General features: G+C 38.2%; 1 protein-coding gene across 1 annotated transcript in view; it reads right to left on the minus strand.

The window, feature by feature from the left end:
* TINAGL1 (tubulointerstitial nephritis antigen like 1) overlaps positions 1-17,327 on the minus strand; it is a 39,538-nt gene extending 22,211 nt beyond the window's left edge. The window contains exons 1-3 of the mRNA XM_072136628.1: positions 17,198-17,327; positions 7,827-8,157; positions 1,815-1,878 (exon numbers count right to left, since the gene is read on the minus strand). Of these exons, the coding sequence (XP_071992729.1) occupies positions 1,815-1,878; positions 7,827-8,133 (371 nt within the window). The 5' untranslated portion in view covers positions 8,134-8,157; positions 17,198-17,327. The remainder of the gene's footprint in view (positions 1-1,814; positions 1,879-7,826; positions 8,158-17,197) is intronic.
* Between the last annotated feature and the right edge of the window lie 6,486 nt (positions 17,328-23,813).

The raw sequence follows: 23,813 nt of genomic DNA on the forward strand, positions 1-23,813 counted from the left end.
CAACTCCCCTTGCAGATATGCCATATAGCAATGGATGAAGAGACATGTAGCTCTGACAAACTTTGTCTCCTTTCAGTTTCCAGTCAACTTAGAAAGACGATTATTGTAGCTTTTCCCGCTGTCAGCATGCCAGAATTCCTAATCAAATTACATTTCTGTCTCTGGAGAAAATGATCTGGGAGAGAGGCAAATGTCCCATACAAATCATTTCTAAAATAAGCAGTGGAAAGCGCCATAGTATGAGATACAGATGAATGACTTTATTGTTTTATTTATACAGGCAGTCCTTGGGTTTATTTACAAGATAGGTTCTGTAGGTTTGTTCTTAAGTTGAATTTGTATGTAAGTCGGAATTTAAATTTTATAGTTGTAACCTCAGCCAAACTTTTTTTTGGTCTCTGTGACAATTGGATTTTGAAAATGTTGGATTGTCATAAGAACCAGGATTAACAATAAAGCTTCATTGCAAACGCCGTTGATAACTGTTTATTGTAGCCTGGGATTAATGTACGGTAAATTACCAACATCCAGAGGTCCGTTTGTAACTAGGGGTACTCTGTAAGTCAGGTTTTCTTAAGTAAGGGACTTAAGTATAGGACAAATTGTATCTTTGATTTTAACTTTCTTTTCTATTCCATTTCCTGCATGTTTTCGATGAAGTGGGTTAAAGATGTCCCTCTTATCAAAACAGGGGTATATGTAAAACCTTGAAGGTCTCAATACTCATGCTATGTAAGTGAATCCTATACAATATGAAAAAAATTGCATTTCCCCACACATTTTCTGGCTGATTGTAAAATAACCGTGGTCTTTAACAACAAAGGAGAATTGAGGCATGACAAAATTTCTGGATCACTCCCATTCAACCGAATGAGGTTTGTGGAAATTCATGTGTGAACATATCCTAAAAGTGTATATTTATATTTTTACAGCAGTTTTCAACCCAAAAAAATATGTATGTGCACCAAGTAAATGGACCAAAAAGGGGCTGATTTGCACAATATGTATGCTTCTGCGGCACCACCTGGTACTGACAGTGGCCTCTATGTATTTGATTTTGTAAAAATGATATCATAATGATGAAATTATGACTCGGTTAAACCTGCATGAGAAAGAAAACTCCTTTTTTATTTTACCCTTTAAAAACTGTGAATTTAAACTATGTGTATTCCATAATGGGGTCATATAAAACTACAAAAACAAGCTCACATACTCTGCTATGTCTACAGGAAATTAAGATAAGGTCTCTGCAACAATTAAATAAATGAACTTATTATTCAAATTAATGAGTGACATAATAGTATGTCACAAGGACTTTAAGGGAATATGGAGAGGGTTCATGGCCATATTGCAGCAAACACCCACGATTGGTGCTATCACTAGTACTAACCCTTTAAATGGCACTGGGAGAGGGAGTGGGTGCCGGCATTTTGGCTAGGATCCCATGGCAGTCTTAATAAGACTCCAGGACATGTCATTTAGTATTATGGGTAATACTCTGCTTTTTATTGTCCAGTGCATAAGGAGGCGACGGGGGACAGGCAGTTGCAGCCCCTACACTGAGGCCAAACCTATTGAACTGCAGATTTGTGTAATAAAGAGAAGACAGCAAGAAGAAATGCAGCAAGATTAGGGCACTGCGAGAGTGGTAAAAAACAGTTATGAGAATAAAAAGTTCTGAATGCGATAAGCAGTACATAGGCATTAGTCCCAAGCTGTAGACTTTCTTTGATCTGAGTGAAATAACAGGTTTACTATAAATAGGTATCTGAGTTTATAACAGCTATGTATCCATTCCCAATAGAGTTGCTTACCATCGATTGCAGTTGTCTTGATAAGTCGCACCATTTGGATAGTTGTTGCCATGTTTGGTACATACTGAAAGAAAAAAGGCGCTGTTAATATAACTAGTTTCTGAACTAGTGATTGAGAATCAGAGCATGGTAAGAATAACACAACTCATAGGATAACATGAGACTTATGATTCACACTGTTTTAAACAAAATCCCATTCATAGCCAATTAGACAAATTTAGTCAAAATGCTGTTAACATGTTAAAGCATTAACAACTTTTATCAAAAAAGCAAGAGTACAGGATACATCACAAGGCAATGCCCTGACCTAGAATAATTTTGTAACTAACAAAGGATGCATTGCTCCTGCATGTTATTACTTACCTCTTCCAAATCACCACCACACTCTTACCATCGCTTCCAAATATCCCATGCAGCCAATCACTGGCGACCTGCTTCAATCATTAGTTGGCAGAGTGGGTGTCCAAAAGCATTCCCTGTTGTCTGGAGACACTAACACCTGGCCGGCCTTAGGTTTTTTTGGACAGCATCAGCACTTATAATGTATTAGCCAAAACACAGACAAAAGACAAAAAAGTGGGCAGGTAACATGTTTCAGACTTATACATTATAAGCATTACCAAGGACTTGTATTAGTCCAAAACTGCTTTCCCAACATCGAATTTAAACAATTAGTGTTATTTCAAGAGTTTACAACACTTATTGTAATATATGTTTTGTCTTCTAAAAGGAAATCTATCATCAAAATCAAGCATGATTAACCAGAGACACTTACTCATAGATCCAGGCACTGTGGTAATCTTCTTTTATATGTAATCTGTGGCCTCCTTCTTTCTAAAATCAACTTTTCAACTTTTAAAATTATGCTTAAGAGCCAGAAATGTTCTGGGGGTGTTATCAGAGCCACTCCATCCTGCAGCTTCACATGCCTTACACTGTGCAGGAGCTCTTGCTCCCCCCCCCCCCTCCCCCCACATCCCAAGTGACATGTGCTCCTGCACAGTTTAACATCCTGTGAAGCCAGAGCACTGATGGGCTAAAAAAAAAATATAAGAAGATTACCGCAGTCACAATAGCTGAATGTATGAGTAAGTGCACCGGGTTTATGATGTATTTTATGGTAGATTTCTTTTAACATAATTTCTTTCCCCTTTACGATTCTCAAGGAGTTCTAACATATTTTCAGTACTGGGTCATTTCTGCCCAGACATCCTGCTTTTACAGTAATACATATAGAGTTTGGGCAGGGTCATAATTAAGCTTTCCTGAATTTGTATAGGCTTTTCGTCAAGTATCCTGTTATGAGGCTGACATTACACTTTTACTTAAAGAAAATATCCGTTTTGGAAACTGATGCCTATCATTTAAGAGTTTAGTGACACATTTATGTACTATTGTATTTGACGTTTATGCCTTTGGACCAAGTTCGTTTTCTTGTTAAGGACCACAGGGTTTTTATTAACTTTTTTATGTTTTTGACTAGCCACAATCAATCAAGCGTGTTTTCTTTTATGACTACATTACTCTTTTTAAAACTGTCTATCATTCACCTTGAATGATACAGATGATGCAATACTTTATTGTACAGAAAATAAGTATATCAAACATGCACATGCTTTATTAACTATGGACTATAAACTTTCTTCAATAATCATGATTTTATTACATTAGTGGATTTTAGAATACTTATTTTTATAACTCCAATGTAATATCATACTGTGTGCTGTGCCATTACTGTATTTCTACATACATATGTTGACATAATAGTAGAATTTAGTTGTTGGACTATTGTCCACCAACTTGTTGCTTCTCCTTCCAGATACATACATAGCAAAATTCCTGTTTTGGTACTGCATCACTTTTATTTCACAGGATTGGACTGATATAACAAGTTACCTATACAACTAGTGATATGAGTCTATTACACTGCTTACTGAACTCCCATAAAGGTGAATAAAATCTGGCAATGAGCTATGCTATTTTCATAACTCCAATTCACTGCTATGGTATTTACGAAAATACAGGCAGTTCCCGGGCTACGTACAAGATAGGTTCCTTGGGTTTGTACTTAAGTTGAATTTGTATGTAAATCAGAACTATATACTATATTTTATAAATTTAGCTCCAGACAATTTTTTTTTCCAGTGACAATTGAATTTTCTTAACATTTTGCTGTAATGGGACCAAGGATTATCAATAACGCTATATAACAGACACCTTACAGCTGATCATTGTAGTCTGGGACTAAAGTAAAGCACCAAGAGAGCTTTTCCAGAGGTCACAGTGGGCAAAGGTGGTCCGTCTGTACCTAGGGGTCGTCTGTGAGTCGGGTGTCCTTAAGTAGGGGACCGTCTGTACTTTAGAACTGTCATGTTAGGCTATTTCTGTAACTCTGACTACCGCAGCGTGGCAGAGACAGGGCTTTAATCATGTCAGCCGCAAACAGCTGAAATGGAAATTATTTCCATTTAAAGGGGAATACTATTACTTATTATGGCGTATTGCAAGAAAATGTAGCCAATAACTGATATTTCTCCAACTTTGAACCTGAACAATTTATAAATTAGTTCCAGTTCACACCTGCATCTGTGGTTTCTGTTATGCTCTTTTATTATAGAACAGCATAATGGAAGATAAATAGGGTGAATGGAGGGTCTTCAGCCAACCTTCCTAAGGATACATGTACAGGGAAGATTCCGCCATACTTCCATTACTCATAGCAGAGAAAACTATGTCGGCAGCAGCATTATATTCCTGCTAATAAATATTGGGAGTGCAAAATGTGAAACTCCAATTGAAGATATGAACTACCACCAGATTTGTTCTGTGAAACCATCATTTACCACACACAGTTCAGCTTGTTCATTTATGATGTGAATTGCACAGTTAATTCTTGCCTTGAGCATATAGCATGGCAGTAAAAACCTAATAACTTCTTCATTGCACTTCATGTTACTACATAAAACTGTGGAATTTTTAGAAAAACACACAGAACTTTTTTTCACACTACAGTAGACACACCATTGCATTCCATCTGCCATTAACTGTGGAAAAACACAACTCTGAGGTGGGTGATATAGTTGTAGAGTCAATGATATGATACTTGTGCAAAACTTAGTCAAAAGATTAATTCATGAACTTCTATCACATAGCTAATTGCCAAGATGGTTAATTTCTTTGAGATCATGCAGAATATATACATTTTTCAATTAAAATTTTACATACAATAAGGCAAATATATTAACAGTGTCAAAAAGACAATATTAACAATACTACTTATCCCAGTAAAGCCCCCGTTTTTCATAAAAGGCATGAAACTTTCTACAAAACATCTCCTTTATTTAATAAATGAAAACGTTTTAAACCAGTTCTTATTCATTGGGAAGAATTTATGCTGCATCTCTACTGAAAATTGCATGTGTAACAAAATGGAAGTAGGGTGGTTTCACATTGGTGTTTTTTTTGTACATCAGTGGTTTTTCACTGAACCCATTTTGGCCTATGGACACATTCACATCACTGAAGCCACAAGCCATATATTAAACTGATACTTAGTTTGCTACTTGGGACTGTCGGAAGAAGGAGAATGAGTAGACAGGACCGAATTATCTTTGGAGGACCTCCTGCTGGCTTCATGATTCTCTGTGTACAGAGGGACACTGAATTGAAGATAAAATGATGCAAATTTCCCATCTTTCTTTTTACTGTGTTGCTGTCCTCAGGAGGCCAACATGATTGAAAGTTGTTGAAGAACAGGGAGACTGAAAGACTTGAAAAAGTAAAACAAAGAAAGCTACAAGGCATGGGTGGTGTGGCTCCAGTTCGGATGCAATTGTAGTAAATTATTTAAACTGATGAGTGATGTTATTAGGAAGATAGATTGGCAGTACACTAAATAAGAAGCGCTTATATAAATACAGAACTGTCTGAACATGGCCTTAACAAGCATGGCTTTTACTTTACATTGTACATTTTTGCCTTGGATGCAGCCTAATGCAGCTATCAGTATCAAGGGACAGTTTAATAAACATCAGAGATAGAAGGTTAGAAAATTAGAAGGCTAAAAACAAGGCTAAAAACATCAGCATTTAACGTGTTCACACTCAACAAATAACAATTAAAGAGGAATGCAAGTGTAGACAGGGAACCACTGTATCTCCATTATAATTGTCAATCTTAGCTCTGTCAAAGGTGACATTGGTCAGTTTCACAGTTTGCATGCATGCACGTGCCCAGCTTATGAATTTGGAATACTGAATGATTTTACCAAAGTTTTCTACAATTACATTCATAACATTCTTTATCTGTATCATTTTTTGTTATAATTAACACTTTTTAGTTTAAATGGAAACACTGTTATTCCACTAAATCATTTTATTCAATTCTTTCAGTGTAACTTGAGGTGACGTCTCAATTTCTAGCCAGATGAGCATACATTGGCCATGCAGCCATCCAGTTCCATTTACATCCAGTTCATGTTTTTAATTTGTTTCTGGGATTACATCTTAGTTGTTCAATTTAGATCCTTTATTTAATTTCTGTATAAGCATTTACATAATAATTTGCGTTGTTTAAGATTTCAGATTCATTTAGAGGTATGAATTAAAATATGTATCATTTTATGTGATTTATTTCTATTAAAATTAAGACTATTGAGGAGGAGTGTAGCATACCATAGTTATTTTTGGCTGGGCTATTTAACTGTTAACTAGTAACATTGCACTGTGGTAACACATGATAGCATTTAACCTTTTTGCTTGAAGTACTATAAACAAAAGAATATTCATAACTGTTGCCTTAACACACTAATGGGTATTTTCACTGACAAAAACTGCTGTATCCAATTTGTGTCTCCTAAAGGTCACTATTTACACTGAAAAATCCTGCCTTTTGTATATCGTTTTAATAGAATAAATCAAATGTTACATTTTATGCTTTTGATGAATGCCTCCAGTTTTCAGTTAACACTTTAATTGCAAGTGATATTGTCCACCCTCATACTTAAGGGAAAGGGTGGTTATCCTCACCAGCATCCCATCATGGCCCTGTACCCCATTTTTGGCATACAGAAAATTAGCTGGGGCCCTAAAATGAGGGTGGTTAAGCCCCTCTGATGACTGCTTTTAGCTGCATTCACTGTAAATGCTCTAATGAGTGCTGGGTCCAGTAGTTAAATCCCCACCAACCAACAATGATGGTAGATCCTGAAAATAGATTATTAGTTTAAAAATGCTTATAGAGCCAAATAATTACTTTAAACTGTTGACAATTTACACATTTTTTGTGTAAATTGAATCTCTTTTTAAACAGCCTCTAAATAATTTGACACCATGGGGCGGATTTATCAAGCTGCCTGAAAGTCAAAATATTTCTAGTTGCCCATGGCAACCAATTCCAGCTCAGCTTTCATTTTACTAGTGCTCATAAATATTTTAAAGCTGAGCTGTGATTGGTTGCCATGGGCAACTAGAAATATTCTGACTTTCAGACAGCTTGATAAATCTGCCCCCATATGTTTACATGTATCATAGTATCATAGAATATAAGGCTGGAAAAAGACGCAAATCCATCAAGTCCAACCTTTAAGAATTAAATAAATGTTTTATCCCCATAACCCGTGATATTTTTTCTCTCCAGAAAGGCATCCAGGCCTCTCTTGAACATGTACATAGAGATTCATGTATCTCATTGAGAAAAAACTCTCAATGCCCTTTCCTTATCACCAGCTCAATAATAAACAACCACTAATAAATAATCCACTGCTGTTTTCCCATGCAATACAGGGACTGTGTTCTACATCATCCCATGACTGTGTGAGGGATGTCAGTTTATACTAAGTTGTGAATAGTATGGTATGGATTTAAAGGGGGTAATTACACAATTTTGATAAATGTACATGCTATTTATCTGACGAATTGAATATGTTTATCACAGAAGTGTGCTGTCAAGTACTTGTTATCTTACATACTACAATATAAGTCAATTTACTGTGTTCTTATTTGTGCCACTTACCTTTCTGGAGGTTTGTTGGGGGATTTATACCTAAGCAGTAACCCCAGAAGTCAGGACAGCAGTCTGACACAGTTCTATTGCAGAACAGATCACAGTAGCAGATAGTATCCAAATATGGCACAGTGCAGGCATCATCTCTGCCTGGGCAACAAGATGCTCTTTGTTGGCAATATGAACCACCTGCATCTCTCAAGCCAAGGCTGTGAAGTCCTGGGGCTAGTTCCCGTTTCGTACGAGATCTCTGAGCAGTGACATCATTGATCGCCACCAAAAACAAAAAAGTTGAAGCCAGCGGAATAAACTTCATCCTTGGACAATGCTGTTGATTCTCCTATGAGGAGATGAATGACAAGATGGTCAACTTTAATGTACGAAATCATTACTTTTTATGTATCACTGCAGGTTTATATTCTTATATGACATAAACAAATGCAAGAGACATAGTCACACATTTATTAATAGCAAGGCAAACTGCATGTGCAGAGTACACCCTATTCATGAAGACCGGCGCTCACCCAGTGAGCCTCCAAAGTGCACTCAGTTTAAGCGGCATGCGGCACAATTATGTAGAGCCCCCCTTTACGTGCACGGCATAATGAAGCCACAACACAATATTGTCAGAAACATATCATAAACACATATTCAACCAGTTTGAACATGTATTTCTGTGCAATCTATGCCAGAATTCTGACGTAGATTGCTTATTAAATGTGGGGCATATTATCCAATTTGAAGTCATAAAACTATAATTAATGTACTTATTTTATCTAACAAAATCTGAAGTTGAATAATATACATTTACATTTAAATTTATGAAATGGATGGATGTTTGAGATATAAACACAGGGCTGTAGAAAAACAAAAGTGGAGACTGTTGCAAAGTGTCATACAATGAATGGGTGACTGCTCATTTGTGTGCTACATGGTTGTCCTTTAAAAAAAATAAAGTATACGTTATGAAATTTATTGTACTAGTGTCATGTAAAGAGATATATACAGACACAATACACCCCCTAAAGCCTACAAAGATTCATCCCTGAATGTTTGCAGGTTCTTACGCAGCCGCCCAACAGATACATAGAGACATCTAAACATCTTGATAATGTGGTAATAATCTTTATGACTGGGGTGTGAGTTATGAGATTACAAGAGATGAATATCTTCTAAGAGATAGTTTGATACTTAATTTTCTTTGTTAACACTGAAAAAATATGATTCTAATTACTTAGTAATGAGCAAATAATGATGATTGTGACATTTAAAAGGGCCCTTAATGGGGACGTTTTTAGAATTATGCCTAGGGCAGTGTGAGCTGTAAGTACAGCACTGACTACATCGTGTTATCATTAAAGATGTATGGAGAGGGCTTACAGAGACCTCTCCATACGGGGCAGGTGTTTGCTGTTAATTACAACCCTGTTATTAACTGCTCCCAGTTATGTCATCCTACAATACCTCTGACACTGAATATTAGCAAAAACTCAGTCTTATCGCAGAATATTGAGTGACCTACATGGGAGCTTTAAACATGTAATGTTAAACATCTAAGATTGCAAATAACACATTGGATACTGTAATAACAAAGCCACAGGAAAAAATCCTTCATATGGATCTGTAAAGAAAAAAGATTAAAAAAATGATGGCTTTAATGAACTAGGGAAAGTGAAAATGGAAACACAAAGAAAGGTACAAATGCCTGGTCGTTAAGGGGTTAAATCCAAAATGCTGCTCTTCTAAATCCCTGCGGTAAAGCCGCTGGCATTTTCTTAGCAGCGAGCTGTTGTGCCCAAGCATTAAAACATTTTTTCTGTCAAAGCCCCTCTCTCATTAAAATTAAATATTACATACAGTTACTCTGAGAAGAACAAACATACTAAATCCAGGAGACAACATGCATTAAAACATGCGGGACGCCACAGGTGAGTTTTCAGAATGTAAGGAATGACTAGGCAATGACCAGCTGCAGGGCAATGGAAGACCTTTACTAGAAAGTGGCATGTACAGGCAACTCAGGTCAGTGCTCATAAACAGGTATGCAATAAGTAAAGTTATGGCACCCAGTGACATTCTATGTCTGAATGAAGTCTAAAGTGCATTTCAATATGTGTTAAAAGCTTGGAGGAATCTGGGAAATGTAACTAAAATACAGAAGCAAGAGGAAAACTGAAAATATATTTGGGTCTGATTTGTTAGTGAAAACCATGTCAGCTTTTAGTGTATGGAAGTTATTATAACTGTGTGCACTGAGAGACAGCTGACAGTGGGAATATTAATGTACTATGCTGACCTGAACACAGCTGGACAGGAAAATGAAGGAATCACATCAATGTATCCCATGGTGATGCAAAACTTGAAAATACAGAGATAAGAAGCTGGGAAGACCAAGGCAACCATTGCTCAATGTGTCAGAAGCATTGGAATGTGCTTATATCGTAGAAGCAAAACTTACATACGTAAGTGCTAGATGACCTTGAAGAAATTATGATTGAAATTGAAGTAGTATATTACATGGATTATATGTAGTAAAATAAATATGGATCATTTTTGGCTACTTTTTGGTAATGGGGTCTTCATTGTGGGATTCTGCTTGCTCTTCCAGCAGCACAGCCTTTCTGCTTTCCCTTTAGGTCCAATAACCATACCGGTAACCCTGCGTGGGATTGTCCCCACCTCCCCCTAGACTCCCTTCCCTTTTATTCGTCCATTTTCTTTCTTTATAATTGTTTCTTATTTTGTTGTGTGCTGAGTTGTTGTGAGGGCTCTTTAGCCACTTATGTGAAGAAAAATCTTGAACACCTCTCTCCATGGTTGCCATTGTTTTGCATTATTCTCATAATCTTATTTGGTGCCCACCGGAACCTACCATCTTGAATTTTCTTCTTCAATAAAATAACATTTTATTGTAAGAAAAAAGAAAACATTTTTCAATCCATTTTCTCCATCTGCAACTATTTTGAGAGCATTTTACTGGAGAAGGTATGCGCTATTTTCTCCACTCACTTCCAAAAACTGAAAGCACACATTTGTTTTCTAGTTTCACTGCTGTTATAGGATAGGGTCCCAAACTCATTTCATGAGATATGTTTGAGTTGAACAGGTGAAGCCAACATCTTGGCATATTATTTGCTTCTACAAAAAGATTCTAAACTAGGAATAGATCAGGAAACACATGAAACCTGCAATAATGAAATGAAAATTAAGAAGGAGTTTCAAAGGGTTTTATTCTATGGCATACCATTCACATTATGCAGCTGGTTGATCAAAGCAGCGGTTCAAGGAACTTCCCAAAGAGAAAACAAACAGGTTTATTTCTCGAGAAATGACTGGACTGTATCATAGATTTTGTGTAAAGACAATAGTACAATACACTTTATTTGTATTTTGCCAGAATTATACAAAATATTTCATTGAACGGTCAACAATGTGGCTTTCATACCAGAAATGTTTCTTTTTTTCATTTTATTGTTCCAAGAATGTCTTCTTAGCTATTTATTTTGAAGGGAAAATGTATTCTACCGTGTATTAAAGGTCCAAAGGCTATATAGAACAAATGCACATTGAATCCTCATGATTCAGCAAGTGCACATAGAAGAGCACCACCTATTCAGTGTAGTCTGTAGTTACTATAAATATACTCCATCACTGAGTTCAGTATGTTTGTCTAGATATTGCACCTGGCCCTACATGGGTTATTGTTGCACACTCAACTTATAGGGTTTGGCCACTTCACCTCATATTTTCGTAATGTGTGTAAGCATAGGGGGGCAGGATATTAGGTAATTTACCAATATACATCTATTAAATGTTCTGTTCGGCACCACTTTTCTGATATGTTAAGTGAAGCCTCCTGTTTTTTTCTTCTTCAGCTAGACATTTCTGTCCATAAAATGGCTGCAGATGGAAGGTCATGTGATCTCTAACTGTACATGAACAATCTAATGACCCTCCCTCTGCGTCCACAGGAATGTCTGGCTGGTGAGGTAGAAGACAAAAGGCTTCATTTCATACATGTACACATGCATTACGAAAAACATTGTATAGTGGCCAACCCCTGTAAGTCCCCAACAACAAATGATGTATTGTAATTGTGGGCTGCCAGGTTTACTATGAAAATGACTTACACCCCATTTTAAGGGAACACATATTTCATAAATACAGCTTATGACAGGTTACCATATCGCCCTATTAACTAAACGCCACCCTTCTTTTAGCTAAAAGTGGTTTCCCTCACATTACCATAAAATCAACTTTATGTGATATCACCTAGTATCAGAGGGGGGGTGTCGATCCCATCTACTCCTTCCCATGCCATATGCCTCCTAACCATTCAGAACTTCATTTCATGTGACAAGGGTAATGTCATCTAAGGTCCTTTACCCAGTAACATTTGCAAAGTTTACCCCCATGTATATATCTGGTCATATGATCACATTATTTCCCGTAATCAGATATATATATGATGTAGATTTTGCAAATGTTATTGGGTAATGGTATTGTCCAAAGGCTCAATGATGTAAAGTATTCTCTCTTTAACCCTATTGTTAATAAGTTAACAGAGCTATATCTGTCTGTTGTTGAATACTCCCTTAGTACTAGTTGCATACAGCAGCATGTCCTAGCAGTGAAACCTGTCAATCAGGAACAAGGAGTCAGGGCAGTGCAAGTAAAATTTAACATGCAGGAGCCCATTAATATCTTTGGACTCACCTCAGATGAGTTGCATATAAGCTTACAAACTGAATTTTTAACATTGCATATTTATCTAAAGCCCCAGTGCCACCAGTAAGCAGCATTGGGAAATCCTAGTGAGATGTGTTTCAGCAGGTACTGATATTTACTGATTGTATCTCTGCCAGGAAATTGATCACAGTAAGAAGGTATTTAAGACATTTTTTATTTTGACGTGCGTGGGCGGCTTATAAAAGCAGCTAGCTCTATAGAAATTCACCTATGTAGAATATATATGTTTCGTGTGAGAAGTCAGAGACGTCCTCAGTGCTGTAGCTTTAGTGTTAGCTAGGTAAACAAACATCTAAGTTTTCTTAATGCCTTATAAAACAATCCATCAACTGCAATCCTGAAAATTTACACAGTGACTTTCATCAGCAAGTGACTAGATGACAAGACTTACATATTATTCTAGGAATGTCTGGAGCCTTCACACTAACATGCTCCTTGCCCCATGTGAATGTTACACATTAACACTTGGGAGGATTACGGTGGTTATTTCACTGGACAAACACAGGCTAACATTCTTACCATTTCCTGTATGAGCTATTAGTGAAAAATATGTATGTATATGTCTGCTCTTTACCTTTGTCTTTCTTTGATAACAGAATACTGTAAGTAACCACCATCTAAGCTTAAATGGCCATTCCACTAATAACTAACGTAAAAGTCAGCTAGAAAAAAGGAAGGATTTACCATTTTGGCGTGTAAGAGATTTGCTGGAATGCGATGACCCCAATTTATTAAGACATATCAGCTTTATTAAAAACCCCCCTTTTCCAGGAACTAAAATCTAATCGAACTATAAAGTAAGATCTTTTTGCAATAAATTATAGTAAACTTCTCGGCCCATAGGAGGCTACGGCTATTCTCATGAAGCCATGAAAATTTTCAGTAAAACTGGCGTGAGTGACATAAAACTTTACATAACAGCTGAACAAAAATTTGCAGCTTTTGTTTCAACCAGTGCAGAGAGGATAATAAGTTCCCTATGTTGTCTTAGTGAGGGTAGACGCTTAATACCAGATAACAAACAGTGTAGAAAATGAAGTCTTATATTGGACATAACGGGAAGCCATCTGCCAAATTATTAAAACCAGTAATGTCACCTAAGGTCCAACCTGCTTGTCAAAGCAACTTTCTTCAACAAGTGACTAGATGACAAGGCTTACACAATATTCCAGGAATGTCTGGAACCTTCACTCCTTGCCAGGGAAGTCTGGCAGGGACTCTTTCTATTAATTACACATGCACTTTCAGCTGAGTTGATCAGGTGTGTGTTAGGAGAGATAGCTCTTGGAGAGATAGTTAGGAGAGATAGCTCTTGGCAAATGTTCGAGCAACAGCTTTCAAATGGGTATAGGCCGGGGCTTCACTTGTAAGATGTATGGATGAGTCAATCATCTAATCGTCCTTCTGAGCACCGGTAATAGTATTAGATCCCTTGTCATTTTAAGCTACACTTTTATAAGGTACACTTAACTACCTTGTTGTCTTTGATTTTATAGGGAACTGGTCACCATAAGAAAACAGTCTAGTCTGCAGGAAGTATGTTATAGTGCAACAGATGCTTAGCAGAGAAAAGGGAACCTTTACCTTGACACCAAGTTCCTTTAGCTTCCCAATAACTTTTTGACGCAATTGCGCACTTCCACTGTATTATCTATACTGCAGACATTTGCAATGAGCATTGTAGTGTTCCTTGTGGCTTCATTTTCTATTTGCACATATAGAAGCCACAGGGAAGCCTCCACTGTTCACTGTGCATGTCCACAGCATAGAGAAGACTGTGGAAGCATGAGACAGGATGACTACATGTCAAAAGGGGCAAGAAGGAGGATTCAGAAGGATTCTATGACTTCGAGGCCTGAGCAAGATGCTATATGATTCCGGTGCTTTCTCTGGTGCATTTTAAAACTTTATTTTTATGTGCAATGGATTTTTAAAAAAACAGCACGGGGTCAGTTTTTAAGAAGCTAAAACCCAATATTAGGTTTAAGCATCAAAACCTGATTCCATATTCCCATTAATGTAGTTTTCTGGGATAAGAATCAGAATAACTGACTCTTTTCCTGCAAACCTTTATATCAATCTACTCAGCTTGCCCTCCCTGCTGCTACGTGCAGATCATACTACATTTTAAGGGTGACAGGTTTCCTTTAAGAATTTACATAACAAAAAAAAAAATGTAACTCATTAAATCCACCCCCCTACTCCAGATTCCATGCTTATCTGGTAGTAATCTGGTTAATGGATCTGACACCATCACAGTGGTGGCTGTAGTTGAAAAGGATAAGGACTTGGTGACGTCAAAGTGATCTCTAACCATAGTATTTTCTTATATGCCACAAGAGAAAGCATGCATCAATTATTGTGTGGACACCAGACATGTTTCCCAATACCGGGCATCTCTGTAGAGGCTATAGACACTGTTATGCATTCTTCTCCTCTTATCTACAACTGAAGGATGATATTGTTGCTTGAAACAGGAACTGATATAGAATTACAAATCAGTGCACTGCATGTCATGTACCTCAGGGTCATCTAAACCTCAGTATCTTATAATGACAATAAAAGTCTGCGCCCAACATACTATCTTTTCATCTTAAGATATTCTGTCACCTTGGACTGACCCCATAAACTATAATAACTAAAGCATAGAAATACTGACTATCATTTTAATTGGATAATATTTATACAGGCAGTCCCCGGGTTACGTACAAGATAGGGTCCGGTGGTTTGTTGTTGAATTTGTATGCAAGTCGAAACTGTATGTTTTAAAATTGTAGATCCTGACAAAAAAAAATTGGCCCCAGTGACAATTGGAGTTTAAACATTTTTTTCTGTAATAGGACCAAGGATTATCAATAAAGCTTCATTACAGACACCTTACAGCTGATTATTGCAATCTGGGACCATTGTAAAGCATTCAGAAAGGTCAGAGGGGTCTGTCTGTAACTATGGGTTGTCTGTAAGTCGGGTGTCCTTAAGTAGGGGACCCCCTGTATAATATAATAGTCCCCTTCTCCTATATTGCACAACTGTTTCACTCAATGCACTGCAAGAACATTACTAACTGATGCTCCCGTTCCATTGCTGCCCCCCAGAAAATGTCCACTCAACAAACCACAGGTTAAGGCCGGTAATTGAGGTGCAAGAAGGTCGAGACCATCAGGGAAAGAAGCTGGAATAGTAAGGTAAGTATTTCTTCTTTTCTTCACTAAGCCCATATTTAGCCATTACAGTAGCAGGTACACAATTTTTACAGTGATGCTACAAAATCTGAGCGAACAACTTAACACAACTAATCGCCAAACTAGTTAAATGAACTCATTTGTTAAAGTTTAGAAAATTCCTGATAGTCCAGAAACAGCGTTACTCCAATCCATAGGTTCTGCCTGGTAATGCGGATTATACTCATTCATCAATTTATTTCTCTAGTTTCATGCATCCTTTTTAAAGGTGCTTCATATGTACAAAATCAGTCACTGAAAACACCTTTATGCCATAAATCTGAAGATTAAAACTATATGTGTGCTGGAACGTCATAGACCTAAATAACACTTCTGACCAACGCGAACATAAGGTACTGTTGTGCTTTTTAATATTAGTTAGGTTTTGTATATTTTAAATGTAAGTTGGGAAATATCTTGAAATACATGTAAATTGTGAAGTCTTATTACATCATGTTTGTAGATTATGTGGACAGAATAATGGTAATAGATCCAGATCAGATACAAGCTGAACCAGGCAGTGTGAGTTACTACACTGCATGGGCTCAATATGGGCATAAAAAACAAAATGTGGCAGAAAGGTGAATGACAGATAAAGCACATAATCGTATAATCACATTCTAGCATCAATTTTAATGATACTATGAAAAAACACTGTATTTGATTTGTTGTGTAGCCATTGCAGTAATATATGTGGACATCTCCATACAATAGACAGTAGACAGTTTCATATGTCCATAATACAGGGAGATTTTAGTTTCCATAATACAGGGAGATTTTAGTTTCCAGCAGTTATACTAAACTAAAGTGAATAGAACAGGATCCTGAGTCCAGTTCAGCAGAACCACAAAGGTAGAAGTTTACATGGCCCAATTTGACATGCTTTGTGCAGCGCTGCGTAATCTCTGTGCGCTATATAAATAAAGAATTATTGTTATTATTACTATATACTCCCTTGTCACAAGAGCATGAAATGAAGTGTGTGGTATTTTTATGTAATGTTTGAAATAATTTACAAACATTTTCATTAAAAAATACTTTAGCAATTGTGGCACAAATTTGTCCATACTTAAATATTTTTGCATAGAAAAAGAAATATATATATTTATAGGCTAATATGATGTTACATTATGATAACTTTTGGGTAGCCACTGTAAATTGCCTTGCCAGGCCACTTTAATAGCTCATTTTATACACCTGCCATATATAACTGCAAAATTAACAAAAATGTTTCCACTCTTTTTATTTCTAAAGTAAACATTACTAAAGGATCAGGATACAGCAGGTAATTTGGAACTGTGTCTATGCCACATTTAGTCACCTGCTGCCACAAGCCTCTATGCACAATGTTGCAGTGAAGGGAGCACCTGCTTGACTATACCCTTAAGATATATAATAAGATGTTCTTACCTGAATGTTAGCAAGATCAAGGCTCAGCAGTGGTGAGATAAGCAAGAACTGTGCACTTGTTGAAGTTTTCCCTGGATCCTCCTTATGTATGAGGCATGCTCTGGTAACTCCCACAATGCAGAAGGGAAAAGCCCAGCTATTCTGCATACAAGCGCGCCCCCTTCCTGACTCTAGTCCTCTCTGTCATGCATGTGTCACTGTTATACACTCTGTTATACAGACATTATATGCAGTGACCATAACTCTTCTCTTTAAGTGGTCAATAAATCAAATAGATTACAGTCAATTACAGATTTAACATGAGCTCATGGCTGATGAGATTTTTGTGGGCCATATAGCATGTTATTTTAATGAAGCTTGTCAGGTAGCCTACACAAGTTGCCATGGGTTATGTGATCTGCTCAGGATGATACTAAGTGTCAGGGGCTCTGTAAAAGAAGGAAGGGGCAGTTAGGGCAACTGAAAAAATTAGGGGCCTTGTGTGGCAAAAGTGGTCAGGGAGACGTAGAGAAAGAAGGCAATGTAAAGGTTTTTGTGAATGAAGACCAACTTTATTAGGAAGGTGACAAAATCGCTGTACAGTATAACAAGGAGACACAATGATGGCAAGTGTTAGGGATCAAGATGAAATACTGAACAGCAGAGACCCTTACAGGTTAAAAGGGACCTTATGTGGTACTTGTTTCTGTGCATGTTTTGTGGGACTGAACTGGATTGATAGAACTCTGGCCATAGTGATGAAGTAGGAAAGTATTCACATCAAGTGCTGACTATGAAGTACAGACAACTACACAAGCTCCCTCACCTCCCTCCCTGTACAGGGCTCACGGCTGTCCAGCAGCTGCATGTCTGTCTTCTCTCCACAGACAGCACGCACCTTGCAATGAGGAGAAGGGACGCAGCCATGAGGAGGGAGAAGAGTATCATGCCTGTCTCTGGCCAGAACCCATGCTTAACCAAAGTAAACTGACAAGCAAAAGGGCAGACAGTAGGTGTTCTCCTTAAGGAGACAATGCCAGTTAAGGCCACCTTAAAGGCATGTGGAGACTTAAAAGGAGAACACCAACTGTCTGATCCTAGTCAATAGCCTCTCACACCGCCAATCCAGTTCCCTACGCTGTACTGAGGAGACCCAACCAGGTTGAAACAGTGCTGTCTACAGTTGGGAGTCTGTTCCTTATGGAATAGATATACTGGTTTGGCTTAATCCCACATCATGTTTTTCGACTTCTTGTAGGTCATACTTGATGTTAAGGGGGCTGCCTTTCAAGGTAGCAAAAGGAGGTATTGTTTTCCATTTAACACCTTGGAAAACTTATTTGCATTCTTCCAAGCAAAAGGGCAACAATGTTTTGGGCTTTTTATTTTCAGGCTCCATATGTCACTATTCACCACAGCTGTGAATGTAAGACTACCATCAATTTATAGATAATCATCTTGCCTACTATCATCTTGTACATAAATTTAACCTGGAAGTGTTCAAGCATAATTTTAGCTGTCCAGATTCTTGTTATGTAACTGCATTGTTACTGTTTTGCTCAATTCTTATTTTACCACCTTGTTAGCATTTTTTAAATCCACCGTTGGCTTTTAACACTATCTGAACCCTACTAGGCGTGCTCTTAATCAGATGCATGTGATCACAAACCTGATCTCTTCTATATGTTACCAATGTTGGTGCATAATGTCTCTCGCTTGGATACAAATGCATTTTTTCTTTAATTTCTACCCATAAGTTTTCAATTGGTTTGTGGTCTGGAGACGGTGTGGGCCATCCAGCAACTCAACTTCATTGTCGTTAAACTATTTCTTTCCCAGTCTCGTCGTATGCTTCAGGTTGTTGTCCTGCTAGAACACCATCCTTTTCATACCAAGAATACTTGAAAGTACAAAGTAACTCATGTTGTTGGATACTCACATATATCTCAGTTGAGACTACCATCGATCCTGGCAAGTATCTAATACCTTTGGCTTTGATGCTACACCTTCACCAAATTCCTTGATTCACCAGCCCCCTTTACCCTTGATTCTTCAAGACCCATTTGTTTCCATCAAAGCCTAGGCTATTGACTTTTGTTTCATCGCTTCAGTCACTATTCCTACTCTTTGCACACTTGAGCTGATTTCCTTATGACGATATTGAAGTTGAGGCTTCTTTGCCCTTTTTATACACCACGATTCCGTAATGTACGGTACTTGCATGGGAATCTGTGATCCTATTATCACAAAGCATATGAGCCACCATCAAAATTAAGCATAATAAATCAGGCACACTTAAACAGGGCCAATGTTAGGGGGCAACAAACTGGGCATGTGCCCTTAAGGGGCCCCCTGCATGTGGATAGAGGATGTATTTCTCTTGTAATATCCCTTGGTTGATTACCCGCATGAAGATGCTTATTAGCATCTAGCCATCTATCTCCTATAATATGTTTATTTCCTATCTACATATCTGTCCATCTAACCATTTATCTATCTACCATTTTGTCTATATATATCTTCTATCTACCTATATATCTCCTATCTATTACCTATCACCTATCAATAAATCTTCTATCTCTCTTCTACTGTATCTATCTCTCATATCTATCTATGTATAATCTACTTTATATTTCTGCATCTATAAATCTATTATCTATCTATAGATCTATCATGTTATCATCAATCTATCATCTTTCTCCTATAAAACATTCCGACAGTCCCATATTACAGATTATTACTACTGTTATACTACAAAGTGTTATTATTGCAAACAAATTGAATGTTAATGTTCATATAATAGTTTTATTTTGGGGCCCCACTTTTAGTTTTGCCCAGGGCCACACTTTGTTTAAAATTGGCACTTCTCATATAGATCCAGGCACAGTGACTGTGGTAATACTCTTATCAGGATAATTAGCATAAACTCAAACACAAACTCATTACATAGGCACATTAACAGAAGCAGGTTACTACATTGATAAGTTAAAAGTACCATGCCCACAACATTAAAATGTTACCAGAACCAAGATTACTACATAGATTTATTACCAATACCAAGCCTACTACATACTGTAGATATAGTAACAGAACCAAGCTTACTACATAGAAACATACATAGAAACATAGCCAGAACCATGCTTACTAGAGGTATGGTACCTTTACCTGAGCTTACTACATAGATAAGGTAATATAACTAAGATTACTACATAGAAACAGAGTCAAAACCATTCTTACTAGAAATAAACAGCACCAGAACTAAGCTTTACTAGATAGATACAGTATCAGAACCAAACTTACAATATAGGTACAGTACCAGAACCAAGTTTAGAATATTTGTATGGTACAAGAACCAAGCTTACAACATAGATAGTGTATCAGAGCCAAGATTCCTACATGGATTCAGTACCAGACACAAGCAAAGTGAGATAGACAGCCTTATACAGAACTTGAATTATCACTGTGTCTGATGCTGGATGATAAATCTGACATAGTATAAAACTGTCTCCATGTATGTCACCCTCATAAAAGGAGATAACAGAGATGCATAGCAATCAGAATTGTTAACTCATGGGTAATACTTACTATAAACCTGGTGACACACGGATGACATCTTTGATTGAAGGAGTTCTATTTTATTCTTCCAGCCATAGCTTGTCCCTGCAGATTCAGCAAAACAAAAACTTGATAACACAAACTTGATACTGTTTTGTAAAGAAACCAATGTTGTAACAGTTTCTCTACACTAGCCGATATAATCACAATGGCCCCACAGTAGCCAACTGCTAACAGTTTGGTAACAGTGCCCCCACAGTAGCCAACATAGTTACAGTTCACCCACAGTAGGCTATATAGTAACATGACTCCCTTAGTAGCAAATATAAAACAGGCCCCCACAGAAGCCAAAATTGTCACAGGGCACCACAGTAGACTATATAGTCACAGTGTCCCCCACCATAGCTAATATAGTCAGTGTCCTCCAGAGTGGTCAATACTCCCAGTGCCCCCAGGGTTGCCAATAGTCACAGTGCCCCCACAGCATCCAATAGTCACAGTGCCTGCTCCATAGTAGCTAATATAGTCATAGTGCCCCCAGAGTAGACAATATAGATACAGAACTCCCCACAGTAGCCAATAGTCAGATTGGTCCTCACAGTAGCCAATAGTCATAGTTCCTCTCACATGAGCCAATAGTCATAGTTAACCCCACAGGAGCCAATAGTACGAGTTTCCCATACAGTAGCCAAGTCTCAGTGCCCCTCACAGTAACCATTAGTCATATTTTCCTGTACAGTAGCCAAGTCCCAGTGCAATAGTAACAGTGCCCCCAAGTAGTAATAGTGCCACTCATTAGTAGTTACAGTACCCCCATAGATTAGGCAAAAAATAAAAATACCTGTGCTGCATCTTCTCCATCTCACAGGCTGCCTGCTAGCTGTCTGTGAGATCGAGAGCCTCCTGCTCCTGCCTCCTGCTTCTTCTCGATTGGATCCCGCCAATATACACTCACCGGCCACTTTATTAGGTACACCATGCTAGTAACGGGTTGGACCCCCTTTTGCCTTCCGAACTGCCTCAATTCTTCATGGCATAGATTCAACAAGGTGCTGGAAGCATTCCTCAGAGATTTTGGTCCATATTGACATGATGGCATCACACAGTTGCCACAGATTTGTCAGCTGCACATCCATGATGGGAATCTCCTGTTCCACCACATCCCAAAGATGCTCTATTGGATTGAGATCTGGTGACTGTGGAGGCCATTTGAGTACAGTGAACTCATTGTCATGTTCAAGAAACCAGTCTGAGATGATTCCAGCTTTATGACATGGCGCATTATCCTGCTGAAAGTAGCCATCAGATGTTGGCTACATTGTGGTCATAAAGGGATGGACATGGTCAGCAACAATACTCAGGTAGGCTGTGGCGTTGCAACGATGCTCAATTGGTACCAAGGGGCCCAAAGAGTGCCAAGAAAATATTCCCCACACCATGACACCACCACCACCATCCTGAACCGTTGATACAAGGCAGGATGTATCCATGCTTTCATGTTGTTGACGCCAAATTCTGACCCTACCATCCGAATGTCGCAGCAGAAATCAAGACTCATCAGACCAGGCAATGTTTTTCCAATCTTCTACTGTCCAATTTTGATGAGCTTGTGCAAATTGTAGCCTCAGTTTCCTGTTCTTAGCTGAAAGGAGTGGCACCCGGTGTGGTCTTCTGCTGCTGTAGCCCATCTGCCTCAAAGTTGGATGTACTGTGCGTTCATAGATGCTCTTCTGCCTACCTTGGTTGTAACGGGTGGCGATTTGATTCACTGTTGTCTTTCTATCAGCTCGAACCAGTTTGCCCATTCTCCTCTCACCTCTGGCATCAACAAGGCATTTCTGCCCACAGAACTGCCGCTCACTGGATGTTTTTTCTTTTTTGGACCATTCTCTGTAAACCCTAGAGATGGTTGTGCGTGAAAATCCCAGTAGATCAGCAGTTTCTGAAATACTCAGACCAGCCCTTCTGGCACCAACAACCATGCCACGTTCAAAGGCACTCAAATCACCTTTCTTCCCCATACTGATGCTCGGTTTGAACTGCAGGAGATTGTCTTGACCATTTCTACATGCCTAAATGCACTGAGTTGCCGCCATGTGATTGGCTGATTAGAAATTAAGTGTTAACGAGCAGTTGGACAGGTGTACCTAATAAAGTGGCAACTTTGTGTACAACTGATGGTGGAGGGGGTAAATACCGAGACTCCGGGGCCCCTGTTCTGACTGGGCCCGAGACTAGAGCCCCAGTCCCCTGCTGAGGCCATGAATTTTCTGTTGTGAAATCAATGGGAGAGTGCTCTGACTTTGCCTACATTCCCTGCATAATTGATATGGATGCTGTTTGGAATATTGGCATTGATTATCAAACACCCACCAGAAACACCAGCAAATGGCGCAGGCACTGATCACTGATGTTAACCTTTTAAATGCCACTGGCAAAGCCACCAGCGGTATTTAGATTTCCGATGGTGCATGGGCACTAGCATCTTGGGAGGATCCTCACTCCTGTGACATCATCAGGGAGCGACAATCCATTTCTACGATTGCCTAGAGTCTATATGAGACTCCAGGACCTGTCATCAGGAGAGATCTGTCACAGCCTGTGTATTACAGGCTGTGACAGATCACCTCCAATACTGCCATCTACTGCAATACATTGCATTCAGACTTCATAGGGTTAAAGTACCCTATGGGGTCAATAAATACAATAAAAAAATGTAAAACAAATCTTAAAAAAATCAACACCCCTTTCCCTAGAACTGGAATAAAAATAAACAAAAAACCCCATAAACATGTCAGGTATCGCTGCATCCCAAAATGACCGGTCTATCAGAAAATAAAAATGGTTATGACTTTTGGTGAACCCCGTAATGGAGAATAGTGCCCAGATATCCAAAATGCTGTATAATATTTTAAATAACAAGCTATCAAAAGGTTGTACTCTTCCAAATATGGTGTCAAAGAAAACGTCTTCACATCCCGCAAAAATTACACCTTACACATGGTCGTACGCCAAAGTATAAAAAGAGATTAGCGTCAGAATATATTGAAACAATTTTGATAAAAAAATTTTAAAACATCTA

This window comes from Engystomops pustulosus, chromosome 2 (assembly GCF_040894005.1).
Source record: "Engystomops pustulosus chromosome 2, aEngPut4.maternal, whole genome shotgun sequence".
Taxonomy (NCBI): domain Eukaryota; kingdom Metazoa; phylum Chordata; class Amphibia; order Anura; family Leptodactylidae; genus Engystomops; species Engystomops pustulosus.